The 20,517-nt window shown below is 40.0% G+C and overlaps 2 protein-coding genes across 3 annotated transcripts in view; one reads left to right on the top strand and one right to left on the bottom strand.

Moving 5' to 3' along the window:
- DPY19L2 (dpy-19 like 2) overlaps positions 1-18,942 on the bottom strand; it is an 86,243-nt gene extending 67,301 nt beyond the window's left edge. For both annotated transcript variants that reach the window (XM_006071044.4, XM_025291188.3), the window contains exons 1-4: positions 18,318-18,942; positions 14,911-14,935; positions 12,979-13,066; positions 5,631-5,768 (exon numbers count right to left, since the gene is read on the bottom strand). In XM_006071044.4, the coding sequence (XP_006071106.3) occupies positions 5,631-5,768; positions 12,979-13,066; positions 14,911-14,935; positions 18,318-18,699 (633 nt within the window). In that variant the 5' untranslated portion in view covers positions 18,700-18,942. The remainder of the gene's footprint in view (positions 1-5,630; positions 5,769-12,978; positions 13,067-14,910; positions 14,936-18,317) is intronic.
- Positions 18,695-20,061, top strand: LOC123334610 (uncharacterized protein DKFZp434B061-like). Its single transcript, XM_044946373.2, has 2 exons — positions 18,695-19,499; positions 19,605-20,061. The coding sequence occupies exon 1, from the start codon at positions 18,777-18,779 to the stop codon at positions 19,215-19,217; it is 441 nt and encodes a 146-aa protein (XP_044802308.2). The 5' UTR covers positions 18,695-18,776; the 3' UTR covers positions 19,218-19,499; positions 19,605-20,061.
- The last annotated feature ends 456 nt before the right edge of the window (positions 20,062-20,517 follow it).

Raw genomic sequence — 20,517 nt, 5'->3', positions numbered from 1 at the left:
ACGAGTCCTTGTTGGCTGTCATTTACATGCTTTCAAGTTTTAAAAATGAATGAACTACATTATCATGATTATTTTTTCATAACATCAAAGAAACTGAAAATTGTACAAATTATTCAATAAATTTTTTGATAACCAAAATGAAAAAACTAGCTAATGTTTTAGAGACCATACTGATGGAAATTAGTGGAACAAAAAACAGATTTAATGATATAAAATTCTAAAAATAACTCAAAACTAAAAATAATAATTATCAAACACTGGAAGAACTTGGCCTAGTCCGATAAGCTAAATCCTTATCTTATTTACACAGAGTAAGTCAACATTAACTAAAGTTGAAGATTCAACAAATAGTTTTTTTTTTCTCTTTGATTTTTCTATTTTCACTAGAATTATCCAGATAATCATTAGAAGAAATAAGGTCAAAGTGCCTCTGAAAAGTAAGATGGGATATGGAGAAAGCTGCTGCAGAAAAACACTTCTTTCATCTTAAATCTTATGTAGGTCTATACAATTGTTACTACCACAAATTACACTGAAAAGCACTTATAGAAATCAAAGAAAGAAATAAATCTGAGAAACCCCTAAGTTCTTTGAAATTCAATAACACAATATTTAAATATCCAGTGGATCAAAGAAGAAACCACATGGAAAATTAGAAAATCACTTAAACTAAATGAAGATGAAAAAAAAAGGCAATATTTAAATAATGTAAATGTCCACTTTTGGGAAATGGAGTAATATACTTTTCTGTATTCCTACAAGTACAACTAGAACTTCTGCGAATCCTATAAATCAAACATTGGAAGAAAGGTAGAAAAAAGAAGGCACACTAGCTAGGAATCTCAGGACCCAGGGAATGACATGGTGCTAAGTTCCCTGGACTTTCCTTTTGCCTTATTTTCTCAGATTTGGAGCCAGAGTCTGGCAACCAGAAACACCACTGGGGCCTTACACCGCATTCAGAAAAGGCCTACTCTTTCTAGCCAAAGGTCTAGGAAAATGGCAGCCTAGAAATAGATAACTTTTAGACAATAAAAACCACCAAACATTCAAAAAACAATACATATATATATATGCACACATACACATATATATAGTACCATTCTCTTCAAAAGAGGTCAAATGGAGTATGTAAATAAAAACTTAATCTAAGTTTTAAAATTTTCTAAACACAATGAATTTAAGCTATAAATTAATAACAAAGATAAATCTTCAAACACTTGAAAACTAAAAGAAACCCACTGCTAAGTCGCTTCAGTCGTGTCCGACTCTATGCAACCCCATAGACAGCGACCCACCAGGCTCCCCCGTCCCTGGGATTCTCCAGGCAAGAACACTGGAGTGGGTTGCCATTTCCTTCTCCAATGCATGAAAATGAAAAGTGAAAGTGAAGTCGCTCAGTCGTGTCCGACTCTTAGCGACCCCATGGACTGCAGACTACCAGGCTCCTCTGTCCATGGGATTTTCCAGGCAAGAGTACTGGAGTGGGGTGCTATTGTCTTCTCCAAAGAAAGCCACTAAACCCACTAAAAAAAGTCCATAGACCAAGTAAGCAACCTCAAGGGAAATAAAATATATTGAATCTAATTTTTAAAAAAGTATAAGGTTTCCAAGTCCAGCATGTAAGAAACTTTTAATTTGCCACTGCATTCTAATAAGAAAAAAATTAAACAAGCTGAAAAGTCAATTCTTTTTATTTTTATTTATTTTTTTATTTTTTTTAGTCAATTCTTTTTAGATCCAAAAGAGAAATGAAGTCATTAGGCAAACTGCTGCTCCCAGACTGTAAAGGTCGACAGGCAAATACAGAAAATCACAACTTATTGGAGCAAAAACCCAGGGGTAGAAACCTCCATGGGAACCAGATGGAGAGACGGAAAACCTAAATTATAATTGATGAATTGCTAGAGGCACAGTGTAGACAATTCTGAGGATTGTCTCAGGGAGACAGGTCTCCAAGGAGACCCAGTAATAGGGATAATGCCCACATATTTATGAATTTTATCTCTAGGAGATCACTAGTTTCTTACAGTGATATCAGAAAAAAATCTGTTTCTGAGGGGGAAGTGGAAAGAGGAGCGTTTTGAAATACACCAGAGCACTCTGTTCTTAACAAGGCCTGCCCTTGAAAGAGACTATTCCACCAGTAGGCCTAACCAGCTAGGGTTTTATCAGAGCCTCAACTACAGGGTGGCAGAGTAATACCCAACTCCACCCCTCTATGTGAGAGAAGGGAAATACCAATTCCAGCCCACTCTAGTCATCCTGCTGTACCTAAATGGGAAAGAGAAAACCAAGAAGCACATACAAAGTTCATAGTCCAGAGGTACAGGTTCACAAAAGATTGAGACCTAATTACAGAATGCTTCCCTTACACTATTAAAGGCCTATTTATGGCAGCTCTTTGTACCCAGTACCTCAATCTAGCTATTACATCATAAGGCATACTAAAAGCCAAAACACAGTTTGAAGAAACAGAGCAAGCATCAGAACTAGACTTAGATATGGCAGGCGTGTTGAAATTGTAAGACTGGGAATTCAGAACAACAATAATTAATGTGCTAAAGGCTCTAACAGATAAAGAAAGGAGTATGCAAGAACCGATTGGCAATATTAGCAGAGAAGTTCTCCATACACTATAACAGAATACACTACAACAGAAATTAAGAATGCCTTTGATGTGCTTATTGGTAGGCTGGACGTGGCTTGAGGAAAGAATCTCTGAGCTTCAGTATATTTCAATAAGAAACCTCCAAAACTGAAAATCAAAAATATAAAAGACAAAAATAAGAGAACAGAATATCCAATAACTGTGGGACAACCACAGAAGGTACACCATACATGTAATGGGAATGCCATAGGAGAAAAGATAAAGAAACAGAAGAAATACTATGAATAAAAACAATGACTGGGAATTTCCTCACATCAAACTACAGGTACAGAAAGCTTAGAGAACACCAACCATGATAAACGCCAAAAAACTATACCTATTCATAAATCATACATATTGAATATGCATATAACATTCAAACTATAAAAAATTAAAGATAAAGAAAAATCCTTACAGAAGTCAGAAGAAAAACATGCCTTATTTAAGAAGGAATAAAGGTTAAGAAGTACCTCTGACTTCTCAGAAACTATTCAATTTAAGAAGAAAATGAAATTTTTAAAGAGTTGAGAGGGTAAAAACCAACTTAACCTCATGTGAAATTATCCTTTAAAAGTGAAGGAGAAATACTTTCTCAAACAAACAAAAATTGAAAGACTTTGTATGTTTTTTACTACTACTACTACTAAATCGCTTCAGTCGTGTCCGACTCTGTGCAACCCCATAGACGGCAGCCCACCAGGCTCCACCGTCCCTGGGATTCTCCAGGCAAGAACACTGGAGTAGGTTGCCATTTCCTTCTCCAATGCATGAAAGGGAAAAGGGAAAGTGAAGTCGCTCAGTCATGTCCGACTCTTCGCGACCCCATGGACTGCAGCCCACTAGGCTCCTCCGTCCATGGGATTCTCCAGGCAAGAGCACTGGAGTGGGTTGCCATTGAGAGATAAGAAAGATATGGATTAGAAAACTTGGACCCACAGAAAGAGCATCAAAGAAAGAATAAGTGAAGATAAAAAAAGCTTTTCTTTTTTTTACTCTTAATTAATCTCAAGTATAATAGCTTTGTTCAAAATTATAATAGCAGCAGTGTATTCTTTATGCATGGTTATGCATGGACTTATGTATAATAAACATAAATGACAGCAATGATTCAGGGTTGGAAGGAGGAATTAGAATTACTTTGTGATTAGAAGGTCCTCACACACACACACACTGCCCTGAAAGTGGTTTAGTGTTATCTAAAAGTGATCTTGGATTCATTTTAAATGTATACTGCAATCTCTAGGTCAACCACCAAAAAAAGTTAAAAAAAAATTATAACTAATACAGTAAGAAAGAGAAAATGAAATAATATAAAATGCTCAGTTAGAATCACAAAAGGCATGAGAAGAGTGGACTCAAAATAGGAACAAAAAACAAGGGCAACAAATATAAAATATTGTAGCAACAAATATAGTTGATATCAATCTATGTCAATAATTACTTAGAACATCATTGGTCTAAATGCACCAATCAAGAGACACAGATTATTAGAGTAAATCAGAAAATCAAGACTCAAACATACTTTGTCTAAACTAACTTTAAATATAAAGACACATATAGATTAAGAGTAAATGAAGAGGACTTCCCTGGTGGTCCAGTAGTTAAGAATCCGCCTGCCAATGCAGGGAACATAGGTTTGATCCCTGGTTGGGGAAGATTCCATGTGCCACAGAGCAACTAGGCCTGTGAGCCACAACTACCAAAGCCCATGTACCCTAGAGCCAATCCTCTGCAACAAGAGAAGCCACCACAATGAGAAGCCTATGTACTACAAACAAGAGTAGCCCCACTTCCCCCAGCTGGAGAAAGCCCTTGCACAGCAACAAAGATCCAGTGCAGCCAAAAATAAAATAAATATGTTTTAAAAAGAGCAAATTAATAAAGTAAGATATACTATGCAAAAACTAATTAGAAAAATCAGAGTAGCTGTACTAATTCCAGACAGAGCAAAACTTCATGAAAAGGTATCAGGGATAAAAAGTGGTATTAGATAATGATAAAGAACGTGAATGTGAACGTGAACGTGAGGTCACTCAGTCATGTCTGACTCTTTGCGACCCCACGGACTGTAGCCTACCAGGGTCCTCTGTCCATGGGATTTTCGGGCAATAGTACTGGAGTGGATTGCCATTTCCTTCTCCAAGGGATCTTCCCAACCCAGGGATCAAACCTGGGTCTCCCGCATCGTAGACAGATGCTTTACCGTCTGAGCCACCAGGGAAGTCCTAATGATAAAGGGGCCAGTTCTAAAAGGAGACATGGCAATCCTCAATGTGCCTGCATCTAACAACGGGGCATAAATAAAATCAATAAGCCTCCAGCCAGACTAAGAAAAAAAGAGGAAGAACACAAATTACTAATATCAGAAATGGAAGAGAGATCATCCTTATAGATCTCATAGACATTAAAAGGATAGTAAAGGAATAATGGGGCTTCCCTGGTGGCTCAGTGGTAAAGAATCCACCTGCCAATGCAGGAGACATAGGTTTGATCCCTGGGTCAGGAAGATCCCCTGGAGAAAGAAATGCCAATCCATTTAGGTATTCTGGCCTGGAAAATCTCATGGACAGAGGAGCCTGGCAGGCTATAGTCCATGGGGTTTCAAAAGAGTTGGACCTGACTGAGTAACTAAGCCACCAAAACAAAAGGAAAAATGAACAACCCTATGCCCACAAATGTGATAACCTATGAACCTTCTCCATCTGTGAATCCGTGGCTCCTTCCCATCTGGCTTGTCTATTACACTGGCCATTACTGCCATACTAAGGTTCTATTCTTTAAGTTCACGTGATAATAATTTCTGGGATTTTTTGATTTAGGAAAGGAACTTTTGATGTGGTGCTCAACTATAAGGACACATACAACAATCAATAAACTTTATAGATCCCTTCCTTCCTATAACATCATCATTGTGTTTATAACTTCTATCTGATAAAAGAAGAAACCCTTCTACAAACATTTGTCCCAAAACATTGCTTACCTCTGGATAAAGATGGAAGCGTTTCACTGTATTAATTACAAGGGGATATTCAGTGAGCCTGTCATTCATAATCATCCATAGTCCTTGCAAAAATGAAGGTGCTTCAACAATGGTCTTGAAGTAGGAATAATAAAGTCCCTTTTAAAAAGTATAAATTGTTAATGTAAGTAAAATTTTTAAATATTTTTCTCTTTTTAGACAATTTATTCTGAAAAGGAAAAAATGATCAATAATAATCGACTTCCTAATTTCTACTTACTACTGCATTCTTGAATGCAAACAAAAGCATACCTTTTCAGGTCATCACTATACTATTCTTTCATATTTTCCATAGGTTTGAAAGAGTTAAAGGGATGTATTCAACATTTTAAGGAATTTTTTCTAACCGTACCTTATAATAAGTAAGCAATACATTTTAATTCTACCAAGCCTGACTTTACCCCCGTACTGTGAGACACCTAGAGGCTGAGATCTGATAATTCTGGCATAGATATGACTTTGTGTCATTGTATGTGTACAACTTTGCATAATTACTTATATTTCTCCAACTCTTTAGAAATAATAAATGATGGTCACAAGAGCATCAGATGGCACTTGATGCTTTCCTTTGCCTTCCCAGTTCCATTGACTGGCTCTGCACAAAGTGAAAGCCAACCGTGAGCTCCTGTTCATGACCGAAATGTTGTGTCCTGAAAGAGGGGTTATTCTAGTGCATTACTACAGCATGTGAAATGATTATTTTATTAGGCTAGTAAACTTGCTATGTAAAATTCAAAGACCAACTAAAGTATGCTGCCTCATATTACTTGCTCATCAATTTCCTGCTTTCTTTCCTAAAAACTAAAGGGCCACATAGTTTGTAATATATGTTCCTCTCAAAATCATTAAAAGGAACCTTCAACTCTGCACTCATTCTGGCTTCATACAACTACAAGGTACTTTATTTTTTTACAGATTAAGCAACAGTAGTGACTATTAAAAATAAAGATTTGTTTTAACTAATATCTGAAAGGGCTGCTGCTGCTGCTGCTAAGTCGCTTCAGTCGTGTCCAACTCTGTGCGACCCCACAGACAGCAGCCCACCAGGCTCCCCCGTCCCTGGGATTCTCCAGGCAAGAACACTGGAGTGGGTTGCCATTTCCTTCTCCAATGTGTGAATGTGTGAATGTGTGAAAGTGAAAAGTGAAAGTGAAGTCGCTCAGTTGTGTCCGACTCTTAGCAACCCCATGGACTGCAGCCTACCAGGCTCCTCCGTCCATGGGATTTTCCAGGCAAGAGTGCTGGAGTGGGGTGCCATTGCCTTCTCCATCTGAAAGGGCACTTCTTCATAATTTTAATTAGTATCAACAGAGCAAGTTCATATAAGGATCTTTCCTTTTTGCTTATGAGAGAAACAAGGCAATACAATGAAAAGAGATCTAATATGCATGTCTGTACTAACAGAAAGAGAACACACACACATTTTTATTAGTAAGTTATTATTTTTGTGCCTGGTACTGTGCTATGTGCTTCATTCATTTTCTCTTTCTTCATTTTCAATAAAATCCTGTAAGGCTGGCATTATTTCTAATTAACCGATGAGACTGAGAATCAGACAACTTACTCATCATTATACAACAAAGCATAGAACTGATATCTGAATCTAGTGATGTCACTGAAGCCCAGACGCCGACCCAGCCACAGTTTTCAGTTCAGTCGCTCAGCTGTGTCCGACTCTTTGTGACCCCATGAACTGCAGCATGCCAGGCCTCCCTGTCCATCACCAACTCTTTATTAAATAATATTTTATATCCTCTCTTTGGAAATAACACCTATAAGATATTAAAAATTAAATGCCATACAAATGCTAACATGTCCAACTCTTCAAAGCTTTTAAGTGGCTATACAGAGAGAGATTTAAAAAGCAATGGCTGAGATACCTAGACGAGGCACATTTATAGACAGAAGTAGAATAGAGGTCACTAAGGAGCTAGGTGAGAAAGCAGTGGGAGTGGGGAGTTATGTGCTTAACAGGTGCAGTCTATTTGGGATAATAAAGTTCTAGAGATGGATGAGGGTTAATGGTTGCACAATGTAAGTGTGTTTAATGCCACAGAACTATATACTTAGGAATAATTGAAATAGTAAGTTTTTCTAATTTTAATTCTTTAATTAAAAATTTTAATTAAGTCACAGTTAAAGGCAAAGGGGAAGGCAATGGCAACCCACTCCAGTACTCTTGCCTGGAAAATCCCATGGACGGAGGAGCCTTGTAGGCTGCAGTCCATGGGTTCGCTAGGAGTCGGACATGACTGAAGCGACTTAGCAGCAGCAGCAGCAGCAGCAGCAAAGGCAAACAAAAGAGCCAGTTCCAGCTCTTGGCCCCTGATTAGCACATCTGGACACCTGGCTTCTCTTAATTGTAAATTTCTGCAACTCGGGCTTTCTTTATCCCATTTAACCCCCACAACAATTATATAAAACACAGTAGATTACATTATCCATTTTACAGATTCTGTGTCAAAAGAACAAAAAAAGTATTAAAGAAATGATATCAAAAGTTCTTTAAAAGAGATTATCTCTAAAAGAGATTATCTGGAAATCAAGAGAGCTTAAAAAAAAATTTAAAGTGCCAGCTAAAACTGGCCAACTCTACCCCAGGAGAAAGCAATTTGCAAGAATTCTGATAGGTCTGTATCACTTCTTAACCTTTGTTTTCCTTTCTTCAGCTATTATAATTGATCTTTCAGTTCAGTTCAGTTCAGTCGCTCAGTCGTGTCCAACTCTTTGCCACCCCATGAATCACAGCATGCCAGGCCTCCCTGTCCATCACCAACTCCCGGAGTTCACTCAAACTCATGTCCATCAAGTCGGTGATGCCATCCAGCCATCTCATCTTCTGTCGTCCCCTTCTCCTCCTGCCCCCAATCCCTCCCAGCATCAGAGTCTTTTCCAATGAGTCAACTCTTCACATGAGGTGGCCAAAGTACTGGAGTTTCAGCTTCAGCATCAGTGCTTCCAATGAACACCCAGGACTGATCTCCTTTAGAATGGACTGGTTGGATGTCCTTGCAGTCCAAGGGACTCTCAGGAGTCTTCTCCAATACCACAGTACAAAAGCATCAATTCTTCAGCACTCAGCCTTCTTCACAGTCCAACTCTCACATCCATACCTGACCATTGGAAAAACCATAGCCTTGACTAGACGGACCTTTGTTGGCAGAGCAATGTCTCTGCTTTTTAATATGCTGTCTGCTGCTGCTGCTAAGTCACTTCAGTCATGTCCAACTCTGTGTGACCCCATAGACGGCAGCCCAGCAGGCTCCCCTGTCCCTGGGATTCTCCAGGCAAGAACACTGGAGTGGGTTGCCATTTCCTTCTCCAATGCACGAAAGTGAAAAGTGAAAGTGAAGTCACTCAGTTGTGTCCGACTCTTAGCGATCCCATGGACTGCAGCCCACCAGGCTCCTCCGTCCATGGGATTTTCCAGGCAAGAGTACTGGAGTGAGGTGCCATTGCCTTGGTCATAACTTTCCTTCCAAGGAGTAAGCATCTTTTAATTTCATAGCTGCAATCACCATCTGCAGTGATTTTGCAGTCCCCGCAAAATTTATATTTTTAAAAAAATAAATAAATAAATAATATAAAAAAACTAAAAAAAAAAAAAAAGTCTCACACTGTTTCCACTGTTTCCCCATCTATTTCCCATGAAGTGATGGGGCTGGATGCCATGATCTTTGGCATGATCTTTGTTTTCTGAATGTTGAGCTTTAAGCCAACTTTTTCACTCTCCTCTTTCACTTTCATCAAGAGGTTTTTTAGTTCCTCTTCACTTTGTGCCATAAGGGTGGTGTCATCTGCATATCTGAGGTTACTGATATTTCTCCCAGCAATCTTGATTCCAGCTTGTGCTTCTTCCAGCCCAGCGTTTCTCATGATGTACTCTGCATATAAGTTAAATAAGTAGGGTGACAATATACAGCCTTGACATACACCTTTTCCTATTTTCAACCAGTATGTTGTTCCATGTCCAGTCCTAAATGTTGCTTCCTGACCTGCATATAGGTTTCTCAAGAGGCAGGTCAGGTGGTCTGGTATTCTTATCTCTTTCAGAATTTTCCACAGTTTATTGTGATCCACACAGTCAAAGGCTTTGGCATAGTCAATAAAGCAGAAATAGATGCTTTTCTGGAACTCTCTTGCTTTTTCCATGATCCAGCGGATGTTGGCAATTTGATCTCTGGTTCCTCTGCCTTTTCTAAAACCAGCTTGAACATCTGGAAGTTCACAGTTCACATATTGCTGAAGCCTGGTTTGGAGAACTTTGAGCATTACTTTACTAGTGTGTGAGGTGAGTGCAATTGTGTGGTAGTTTGAGCATTCTTTGGCATTGCCTTTCTTTGGGATTGGGATGAAAACTGACCTTTTCCAGTCCTGTGGCTACTGCTGAGTTTTCCAAATTTGCTGGCATATTGCGTACAGGACTTTCACAGCATTATCTTTCAGGATTTGAAATAGCTCAACTGGAATTCCATCACCTCCATTAGCTTGTTCGTAGTGATGCTTTCTAAGGCCCACTTGACTTCACATTCCAGGATGTCTGGCTCTAGGTCAGTGATCACACCATAGTGATTATCTGGGTCGTGAAGATCTTTTTTGTACAGTTCTTCTGTGTATTCTTGCCACCTCTTCTTAATATCTTCTGCTTCTGTTAGGTCCATACCATTTCTGTCCTCTTCAAGCCCATCTTGGCACGAAATGTTCCCTTGGTATCTCTGATTTTCTTGAAGAGATCTCTAGTCTTTCCCATTCTGTTGTTTTCCTCTATTTCTTTGCATTGATCGCTGAGGAAGGCTTGCTTATCTCTTGTTGCTATTCTTTGGAACTCTGCATTCAGATGCTTATATCTTTCCTTTTCTCCTTTGCTTTTTACTTTTCTTTTCACAGCTATTTGTAAGGCCTCCCCAGACAGCCATTTTGCTTTTTTGCATTTCTTTTCCATGGGGATGGTCTTAATCCCTGTCTCCTGTACAATGTCACGAACCTCCATCCATAGTTCATCATGTACTCTTTTCTATCAGATGTAGTCCCTTAAATCTATTTCTCACTTCCACTGTATAATCATAAGGGATTTGATTTAGGTCATACCTGAATGGTCTAGTGGTTTTCCCTACTTTCTTCAATTTAAGTCTGAATTTGGCAATAAGGAGTTCATGATCTGAGCCACAGCCAGCTCCCCGTCTTGTTTTTGCTGACTGTATAGAGCTTCTCCATCTTTGGCTGCAAAGAATATAATCAATCTGATTTCGGTGTTGACCACTGGTGATGTCCATGTGTAGAGTCTTCTCTTGTGTTGTTGGAAGAGGGTGTTTGCTATGACCAGTGCATTCTCTTGGCAAAACTCTATTAGCCTTTGCCCTGCTTCATTCCATATTCCAAGGCCAAATTTGCCTGTTACCCCAGGTGTTTTCTTGACTTCCTACTTTTGCATTCCAGTCCCCTATAATGAAAAGGACATCTTTTTTGGGTGTTAGTTCTAAAAGGTCTTGTAGGTCTTCATAGAACCGTTCAACTTCAGCTTCTTCAACATTACTGGTTGGGGCATAGGCTTGGATTACCGTGATATTAAATGGTTTGCCTTGGAAACGAACAGAGATAATTCTGTCATTTTTAAGATTGCATCCAAGTACTGCATTTTGGACTCTTTTGTTGACCATGATGGCTACTCCATTTCTTCTAAGGGATTCCTGCCCACAATAGTAGATATAACAGTCATCTGAGTTAAATTCACCCATTCCAGTCCATTTTAGTTCGCTGATTCCTAGGATGTCGACATTCACTCTTGCCATCTCTTGTTTGACCACTTCTAATTTGCCTTGATTCATGGACCTGACATTCCAGGTTCCTATGCAATATTGCTCTTTACAGCATCAGACCTTGCTTCTATCACCAGTCACATCCACAACTGGGTATTGTTTTTGCTTTGGCTCCATCCCTTCCTTCTTTCTAGAGTTATTTCTCCACTGATGTCCAGTAGCATATTGGGCCCCTACCGACCTGGGGAGTTCCTCTTTCAGTATCCTATCATTTTGCTTTGATATCCTATTAATTGATCTTTACTATCTTATAAAGAAGTCTGCCTGTAGGAAAGGAAGAGAATGTGACAGAAGAATCCCGAAACACTTTTCTGTGGTATATATTTTATTTTTTAGATTCCATATATCAAAATAAGTGGTAAAATAGAAGGGAATTGCTGGATCATATGGTAGTTCTATTTTTAGTTTTTTGAGAAGCTTGTACACTGTTTTCCACAGTGGCTGCACCGATTTACATTCCCATCAACAGGGTAGGAGAGTTTCCTTTCTTCCAAATTTTCATCAACATTTGTTATTTGTAGACATTGCAATGGTAGCCATTCTGACTGTGGTGAGGTGATATCTCATTGTGGTTTTGACTTGCACTTCCCTAACAATTTGTGATGTTGAGCATCTTTTCATGTGCCTGTTAGCCACCTGTATGTTTTCTTTGGAAAAAGATTATTCACGTCTTCTGTCAATTTTTCAAAAATTTTTTATATTGAGTTGTATGAACTGTTTATGTATTTTGGATATTAACCACTTATCAGTCACAGCATTTACAAATATTTTCTCCCATTCAGTAGATTGTCTTTTAGTTTTGAGGATGGTTTCTTCAGCTCCCCCAAAGCTTTTAGGTTTTACTAGGCTCTATTTATTTCTTTCTGCTTTTATTTATTTTGCCTTAGGAGACAGATCCAAAAATAAATACTGCTGCAATTTATGTCAAACCGTGTTCTGCCTATGTTCTCTTCTGGGAGATTTATGGTTTCAGGTCTAACATTTAGGTCTTTAATCCATTTTGACTGTACTCTTGCTTACAAAGTGAGGACTAAAACACTTTTTATTTAAATAATAAACCTATAGGCCAGATTTCAAAAGCAAACCTATGGTTACCAAAGGGGAAATGTGGGTGAAGGACAGGGAGAGATAAATTAGGAGCTTGGGATTAACATACACACATTACTATACATAAAATAGATAACCAACAAGGACCTATTATATAGTACAGAGAACTCTATTCAATATTCTGTAATAATCTACAGAAGTAAAAAATCTGAAAAAGAATGAATATATGTATATTTATAACTGAATCAGTTTGCTATACATCTGAAACACAACATTGTAAGTCAACTATATCCCAATAAAATTCTTTTTAAAAACAGCAAAAATAAAATAAACCTACAATAGTGTGAGAAACAGTATAATTCACCAAAATTCATTTCAGATCCTAATATATTTGCACCTTACTATTCTTAAATTACAAATGAATTCATTAGAAGAAAGAACCTAACCATTTCAGTGCGAAAAGTCATCTCCCGTTCTAAGGCTGAGAGGTGAGAAAAATGACGATCATTTTCAAAAAGTGTTATCAAATGTACCCTAGAAGAAAAACAACATGTTTCAAAAACAGGGCTAAACTAACTATTATAAACAAAGAATAAAAGCCATAAGAAGAACAAAGAATAAATTTTTACAATAAATATTGAGATAACTTTATAGTTTGTCAATTTGTAAATTTTTAGGCATTTATAATCCAGCACTATAACACAGATAATTGTATATTTCCCGTTCATGGATCACTGCCTTGTCATGGTGAAGGGGCTTGCATAACTCAATGAAGATATAAGCCATGCCGTGTAGGGTCACCCAAGATGGATGGATCGTAGTGGAGAGTTCTAACAAAACATGATCCACTGGAGCAGGGAGGCCTGGCAAGTTACAGTCCATGGTGTCGCAAAGAGTCGGACATGACTGGGAGACTGAACAACAACAACTGTAGATCTAAAACTCTTGTAGATTTCTCCATCCTTCTTCCCATTCCAGGCATCTAAATCAGAACTGAGGCATGCTTTTGTTTATCTGTTATGTTTTACAAGTGTTTCTAATGTACCAGGTTTGGGAAATGCCTCTTAACTGTTGAAAAGATTTAGAATATAATTTTAAATAAAATTATTTTAGGTTAAATAAATTTTTAAATAAGTAGAACACTACATAAAGTGCCAAAGAAAACAGGACTGTACTTAAAGATATTTCATCAGTACAACTAAAAATAAATAAATAAATAAACCCAGCTGTAGGTACTGAAATAGGAGCATAAGTGACAAGTAAAAATGTAGTGAGCAATTATACTATCCTTAACTATACAGTAGATGCTTTCCAATGAAGTAGAAAATAAAACAAAATTCCATATGGCAACCCTGTCTTCCACTCACCTTCATTTATACTTAGGACATATACCAGGGTATCACAAGCTGTAGGAAATGTTTCTTAACATTACAGTCTTAGTTCTATTAACAACATCGAGATCTCCCTGCAGAATAATGGTCAGAAAAGCACTGTCCCAACAGGACGTGGGGTAGATCCCATTCTTCCCAAGAGCAGAAATCCTTGAGCTCAGGTAGAAATGAAGATATGTCAGAGGAAAATTATTTTACATATACTTTTTACAAAGATATCATTTATGTAAAATAATATGTATGTGTATGCACACTGAAAGGCTCATTTAATTCTGTATTACCATTACAGGGTGTTTATCTTCATTTCTACCTGATTTCCAATTGACAGGTGCTACTAAAACTTTACACAAACCCTAAGTTTATGTCACTGCCGCCACCGAGGCTGCTGCTGCTGCTAAGTCACTTCAGTTGTGTCCAACCCTGTGCGACCCCATAGACAGCAGCCCACCAGGCTCCTCTGTCCCTGGGATTCTCCAGGCAAGAATACTGGAGTGGGTTGCCATTTCCTTCTCCAATGCATGCATACATGCTAAGTTGCTTCAGTCATGCCCAACTCTGTTCGACCCCATGGACACCAGCCCACCAAGCTCCTCTGTCCACGGGATTCTCTAGGTAAGAATACTGGAGTGGGTTCCCATTTCCTTCTCCCTTATGTCACTAACAACTCTCAATTGCTATAAAATGAGGAAGTTTTTTACATGAAATAAACATGAAAACCACACTACAAAAGCTAGATATTTAGGAAATACAGTGGTGAACCTTTTGGAAAAGCAAAAATATTTTAATTCATAAATTACTATTCCCATAATGCATTCATTTATAAATGTTTCACACATGAGGTTTTTTAAAAGTTTTATACACACACACATATATATATGTTAGCTGGTACACATATAGATATTCTATATACATAGCAAGCAGTTAATTTTTTATATATACAAACAGTCATGATAATTTTTATTTATATCAAAATGAAACTAATCTTACCAGTGCAAAATTGCCACAAAGGCAGCTGGAAAAAGAAAAAAAAAGGAAAAAGTCATTAAAAGTTGCTTTATTATGCCTTTAAAATGACTACTTAATAACTTTTAAAACAAACACTGCAATGTTGGAAGCTTCCCATCATGCTTCTCCAGCTCTTTTTCATATTCTCACCATCCTGAGCTCAGTCCTACCACTCCTCAACATTTCTCAGATGTCTAGTTTTATGTCACAATCAGCAAACTATGGTCTATGGTCTGTCTGGTCTATTTTGTCTGCAAGCTAAAATGGTTGTTAATTTTTTTAAGGGTTGTAAAAAATAGGAAAGAAGAATAAATAACAAAGACTGTATGTGGCCTGAAGTTTAAAATTTTTACTACTTGGGTCTTTACAGAAAAAGTATATACTCACTACATATGTTAACTTTCCATCTAATACATGGTAATACTATGAACCACTTTAACATTAAACCTATACCTTCCCTCTCAACTCTGATAAGGTTTCATCAACTCTAAGATGGACAATGTCCTACTCAACTATATTTGTATCCTCTTTCTTATTCTCAAGGCAATTACTCTTAAAAATAATACTTAAGAAAAAATCAAATATCCTACTAAGTCCATCTAGCTTTCCAAAGTCTTCGAAATATTAGTGTCTGTCACCCACTCCCCTTAACCCACATTCCCTACCCAACAAAATTGTAAGGTGTAATGATGTCAATACTGTAAATGCAAAGAAGGGCTTATCACAGCTCCTTCTAAAGTTGTGATTAAAAGCCTATCTCCTGTATCCTGCCTCTGTCAACTTCACCTCTGAAAGTGACCCAACCTTGTACCTTACTGACACAAAGACCATTTGACGCAAGCACTCTCAACATCTTATATCCATTTTAACATTTCTCTATATAGTGAGCTTTGCTTCTCTGTTCTCTACCATCTCACAACAGGAAGCATCTCTTCTCTTTTCTACTGATAGCTTCTCAAACTCATGCCTTTATCTCCATCCTTCCCAATTATTCCAAGACTGCACCATCAAGTATTCACTCTCTTTGAACCTCAATCTCACCCTCTCTCCTCGATTGTTCCCCTTCAGCCTTTAATATTCCCAGGCCTTAAAATACTTCTCTTGATATAGCAGACCTTCCAACTACAAAATATTCGCTTCTCCATCCCCTGCCATGTCTGACAAGATAATCAGCCAACTTCTTTAAAGTTCCTATAACTCTTAAATGACCAATGACCCTTCAGTTATCAACATTAACAGTCCCTTTCAATTCTCCTGCTTTTCAATCTCTCTGTAGAATTTCACCAGATTCTTAGATTTCTTTCTCTATCAAGACCCATCATAACAACCTGCCAATTCGTCCATTTTCTGACCATTTTGTTTTTATATGCTTCTCTGTTTTATTTTTCTCTTCTCTCTTAAAACTAAGTATGCAGGGGTTTTCCCAAGTATCTTTACTTTGCTCTCTTTTCTACCTTGGAAATCTCACTCAATGTTTCAACTCACTTCTACATGAATAATTCCCAAATCTACGGTCCTCATGCCTGACCAAATGTTCTCTCTTCCTCTCATCACATTCCTTTCCTCTTCTACCTCATCACCTACGCAGGTCCTCTCAACATGTTTCCATCAACTTTCACCTCTGACTTCTCTTCTCCATTCCTACTGTCGCTACCCTCATTAAGACCACTGCTGCCTGGGGCTTCCCTGGTCCAATGGTTAAGAGTCCACTCTGCAATGCAGGGATACCGGTTTGATCCCTGGTCCCAGAGGATCCCACATGCCATTGCAGAGCAACTAAGCCTGAGCACCGTAACTATGAGCCTGTGCTCTACAGCCTGGAAGCTGCAGCTACTGAGCCCACATGTAGCAACTACCGAAGCCTTGGTGCCTAAAGCCTGTGCTCCCCAACAAGAGAAGCCAGTGCACCCCAACTAGAGAAAGTCCACATGCAGCAACCAAGACATTACCGCCAAAAAAACAAACAAACAAAACATCAAAAAGACCATTATTGTCTGGATTTTAGCATTCAACTGTTTTTTTTTAATTTTATTTTATTTTTAAACTTTACATAATTGTATTAGTTTTGCCAAATATCAAAATGAATCTGCCACAGGTATTCAACTGTTTTTTTCTACCTCAGTCCGTATCCAGTCCATTTTACACACTGCTGTCAAATCAGTCTCTCTGAAGCACACTTCTGATCCTATCACTCTATTTAAGTCATTCAATGTCAATGTCAAGAACATACTAAATGTCACAAAATTGTTCACTTTAAAAATGGTTAATTTTATGTTATGTGCGTTTCACCTCATTTAAAAAAAATTATTTTCCTAAAGAAAAGAATCCATCAGTGCCATCCTACTGAATGAAGTTCAAATGCCTTAAATGTAGACTTGAATTAGACTCCCCACAGCTGGTCCCAACCAATTTTTTGAACACTCTACCTTCTCTTTTGGACCCTTACTTTTATTTCATATTTTCTTACTTCCATGGCTCTGATTATGCTGTTCTATAGGCCTCTAATACTTGTTGTTTGCTCCACACATCCAAATATTACCCTTTTTTGGTCCCAATTAAAATCCCACATTTTCCGTAACTAGACATCTGACAAAATCTAAATATGAACCCCCATTATTTCTCAAGTATTGTCTACATGCTGCAAATGTGGAGATCCATTCTACTTTAATATCAGCAATCAACTTACGATGGAAAAGAAATCACAACTTACATTAGGAGGTATCTATCTGTGTTTCAATATATAACAGCAGCCAGTCTGAGCAAGGACTAGGCTCAAAATTGATCTTAATGAAAAAGCAAAATTTACATCTTCAAAAATTAGGAATGCAAATAAAGAAAAATCTTTCAAGGGCTTAAATAAGAAGGCAATTTAGGCATCAAGCTCCTCAGCAAGATGAAAGTAAATAGATACCAACATGGGGAAATATATTGCCTAATTTGATCCTATTTCCCCTGTGAAAGATTCTCAACTCATTAAAACCAACACATTATTTTGCTTCATTCAAGGTGCAGAAAAATATAAAGTCTGACCTCCCCCTCCCCCAAAGCTACCCTATCATTTTCACTAGGGATAAATGGCTGCCTTAAGATGACATTTTGTTGGTGACACATCAAGTTATCACTGTGCCTGCAAACCTTTGAAAATGTTTTAAAATAAGAACTAAGGGGGCTCGGAATTTTTGTCAGCGATTTTCCAGATACTGGAACTCGCCATTATTGCTGCCAGACTTGCTTGTTAAACTGATATTCAAGATTCATGGAAACCACGTCCAACTCTAGGCTCAAGAGGGTACATAGGTCTCTCCATTGTGAGCCTAGTCGCCCGGGAGTGCTGGTCCCGGAGCTGTCGGGGCTCCTGCAAGGGGCTTTCCTCGGTCGGTTCCGCTCACCTATGCCGAAGGTCCCCTTGCCCGAGACCTGACGTCTTTGCAATAGTTGAGCCTTGTCCCACAGCAGCTCCAGCAAAGAGCTGAGAAACGGAAAGCGGTCATTCAGAAGATCGGTCCTTCTGACCATCTCCACTGGCACGCAATTCTGCGTTTTCAAGTTTCGGATCCTCCGCGGCGAATACTTCCGGGCACCCCTTGGCAGGTTCCCCCTGCGTGTGCGCATAGGCAGCTCCGGCCTTTTCACCTCCTCCTTCGGCTCCTCCTCCAACTCCCGCTCCCCAGTTCCTGTGGCCCGGCGCCGCCGCCTAGACTGAGTGGAGCGGAGAAAGTGCGATGGCTCTGAAGCTGCACCTCTGAGCTTATTCCTCGTTTGCCCGACCATTTTCTCATAGTCCCCGTTCGGATGGGGCTGGTACTCTCTCCGGCGCCGGCCCGGCCGAGTCAGGCGAGGTCCGCAAGATGCCTGGCTCGGCTCACATTCTCAACGACTCGCCGCAGCGCCGTTGCAGGCTGCCCGGTCGTCAAGGCGACCGCGAAACAAAACCCAGGCTGCCTGGCGCCTCTCGTGCGCCGCTCACGCGCGCAGCCCCACGTGCGCTTATCCTGCGCACCCTGCCACGTGCACCTCCCACGCGTTCAGCCCCAGGTGCGCTTATCCAAAGCACCACGCGCAACCTCCCGCGTGCGCTACCACGCCTGCAGCCCCACGTGCGCAGGCCCTTAGCACCGCCCCTCGCTGACCCTCCCACGTGCGCCCCCACGTGTCCATTTTGTAGTGAGCTGACTGCTCGGCGCCCCAAGCACGTCGCCACGCGCGCTTCCCAGCGCATCTTCTCACGTGCGCGGCTCAGCTGTCATACCTTGCTAGCGAACAAGACTGAAGAACTTTCTTCGTTTTAATTCCTTTCTTCGGGTTTAGCCTTAGCTTTGTTTTTGCCAAAAGGTTGTCTGTTTCAAGGTTATTAACAAAAAAGGAGATCTCAATTTTAAAAAGTAACAGTAGGGGGGAAAAAAAGCGAGGAAAGGAAGCGAGAGCCTGTGACGCGCCTGGCACTTATTAGGAGCGTCTCTCCTCGCCTCCTTGGAACACTTGGCTGGTATGGGACACCTAGAGTTCATCTCCTACACCGAGGCAGTGGCCCGACGCTGCAGGCAGCAGGTGGCAGAGCTGGCATGAACCCGGTGAGTCTAACCGCACAGCCTCAGGTTGAATGCGAATTCAGAGTTGTCCCCTTTGAGGACAGAGTTTATCCATCTATTCTGAAGTGAAATTGTGTCCCAAACCAGGTTGCTCAGAATTCCTCGGCAGTTGAGCGCGGAGCTGTGCTCAGCACTCTCACCTTTCTGAACCAGAAACCACCCGGGACCACATAAAGGAGAAACCCACAGTCACTGCAGAGCCATACGCGACGCCACAGCGACTGGCAAAGATGCACAGGGACCGTGGCGCTTGTCATGTCCTCTGTTCCCGGCCCTGCGGCCAGAGCCCACACCGCCTCACGTCCCATCTGTTTCCCGACGGATCCAACTTCCTAAAACCCCTTTCCCCCCATCTGGTCTAGACGCCCTGCGGCTAGGTTAATTTCCCAGATGCCACACCGCTCAGAAATGCTTAGGACTCCCATTAGCCCATACATAAAAGTTAAACTCCTTGGCTTGTTTATTGGCACCTTTAGTAGCCTGCCCCATCTACCTTTTCAACTTCAATTTCCCACGTCCCCGGACATAGATCTTCCTCTCCAGTCATTAAGTAAAGTCTTCAATGTGACTCCGTTAACTATCCCTTTACTCATACCCTAAAGCCCTCTTGCGTTCTCATCCGTTTTTGCTTACCTCTTTCAGTTTTGTTACTTTCCAAGCCCCACCCGGTTTCTCCAGCCCAGGTTAATTTCCCTATTCTGCAGGTCTAAACCGGCAATAGCACCCCACTCCAGTACTCTTGCCTGGAAAATCCCATGGACCGAGGATCCTGGTAGGCTGCAGTCCATGGGATCGCTAAGAGTCGGACACGACTGAGCGACTTCACTTTCACTTTTCACTTTCATGCATTGGAGAAGGAAATGGCAACCCACTCCAGTGTTCTTGCCTGGAGAATCCCAGGGACGGGAGAGCCTGGTGGGCTGCCGTCTATAGGGTCGCACACGACTGAAGCGACTTAGCAGCAGCAGCAAACCAGTTACTGACAGCACTATTCATCTTG

This window comes from Bubalus bubalis, chromosome 8 (assembly GCF_019923935.1).
Source record: "Bubalus bubalis isolate 160015118507 breed Murrah chromosome 8, NDDB_SH_1, whole genome shotgun sequence".
Classification (NCBI taxonomy): Eukaryota; Metazoa; Chordata; class Mammalia; order Artiodactyla; family Bovidae; genus Bubalus; species Bubalus bubalis.
The sequence above is the reverse complement of the archived record's forward strand: the minus strand, read 5'-3'. Positions and strand labels throughout refer to the sequence as shown.

Excerpts from the sequence above, each read along its gene's own strand:
- LOC123334610 (XM_044946373.2), top strand. The coding sequence starts at position 18,777 with ATGCCTGGCTCGGCTCACATTCTCAACGACTCGCCGCAGCGCCGTTGC.